Raw genomic sequence first — 1,445 nt, forward strand, 5'->3', positions numbered from 1 at the left:
TGTCAGTGAAAAGTGCCTAATAGATACTTATTTTGAACAATAAAAGTGTTCAATAGGTACAAACCTTAATTGAGGTGTTCAAGTGAAATACACAAACAACTTTAAGGGGCTCCGTATGACTTAAGCCTTAAATATATTTTGTTTTAATAAGTTTAAGGGTTCGTTGATACATGGTTAAGTAGAAAGGATTATAATACAAACGCATACAAGTATAGGGATCCATCAGATTATTTCGCCTATAATTAATTCATGATAATTATGATGTTTGCAACGCAAAAGTTTAAATACACATAATTTTTCCTCAAATCCTTTTTCACATTCTTTTCACTATATTTGTGGAAGATATTTTGTAAATAAATAACCCCACTTCTCTGTTTTTTTTTTTAAAATGTTTTGTTTGTCTAATTTTGGTATGATTCATTTAAGAAAAATAAATTAATGTTGTAGTGTTTCATTGAAGATGTGTATAATGTATCAAAATGTTCTTCTATCTTATGATTTTAATGTCATTTAAAAAGTTAAAATAAAAAAGTTCCCAAACGAATAATATCTTTTGAAAAAAATAGATAAAAAAAAAAAAAACTAACAAACTGAAATGAAATAGGTAATTTTTTTAATAAAAAATTATATACATATTATTATTAACATATCAAATCAAATAACACGTAAAATATAATTTAACATAATTAACACCAACATTACTAATATATAACTATTCTTATATTTCTTGGGTCACGACAAACGACCCCTTATTTTATTGTTTAGTGAAGCAATAAACCTATGAGAGGGACTAGGATTTTGTATTAAAGCGCAGGATGCTTCGTTTCTCCACCTGAGAAGGCTCGTATGAAACCTCATCTCTTCATTTCTTTTCTTTATAACCCATCCTCCATACTCTCTCTTTTCCACTCAATTTTCTCTTCAACTTTGAATTTGAACATAAATAGTTGACATTAATTACTTTCTCCAACAGTGTTTGATTAGAAGAAGAAAAATGGGTTCATCACCACAAGGAACTTGTAGCTCACTTGATTCCATTAGGGAACATCTTCTTGATGATGATGTTGCTTTCATGGAATATTACTGCTGTTTCTCTTTTGAAACTACTCAAACCTCAAAAACAGAGTTTGATGGTTTTTTCGAAATTGAGGCAAAACCACATGCTATCAGTTCGAATTCTCCGAAGCAAAGTAACTTCAAAGAACGCAAGCCATCTCTGAACGTTGCGATACCCGCGAAGGCTGTTGTTGTAGAGAAAGTGGAAGTTGAGAGCGAGAAGAAGCATTACAGGGGAGTTAGGCAGAGGCCGTGGGGGAAGTTTGCAGCGGAGATTCGTGACACGAATAGAAAGGGGACTCGGGTTTGGTTAGGAACATTTGATACTGCTGTGGATGCGGCCAAGGCATATGACAGAGCAGCGTTTAAGCTTAGAGGCAGCAAAGCAA

At 32.5% G+C, this 1,445-nt stretch overlaps 1 protein-coding gene across 1 annotated transcript; it reads left to right on the top strand.

Annotated features, from left to right (window-relative positions):
* Positions 1-721: 721 nt before the first annotated feature.
* On the top strand, positions 722-1,441 carry LOC125851976 (ethylene-responsive transcription factor 5-like; the record flags this gene model as incomplete). Its single annotated transcript, XM_049531707.1, has 2 exons — positions 722-844; positions 985-1,441. A coding segment is annotated over exon 2 (447 nt), but the record flags the coding sequence as incomplete, so codon positions are not given.
* Positions 1,442-1,445: the final 4 nt, after the last annotated feature.

Source organism: Solanum stenotomum, unplaced genomic scaffold, assembly GCF_019186545.1.
Source record: "Solanum stenotomum isolate F172 unplaced genomic scaffold, ASM1918654v1 scaffold31165, whole genome shotgun sequence".
Lineage (NCBI taxonomy): Eukaryota > Viridiplantae > Streptophyta > Magnoliopsida > Solanales > Solanaceae > Solanum > Solanum stenotomum.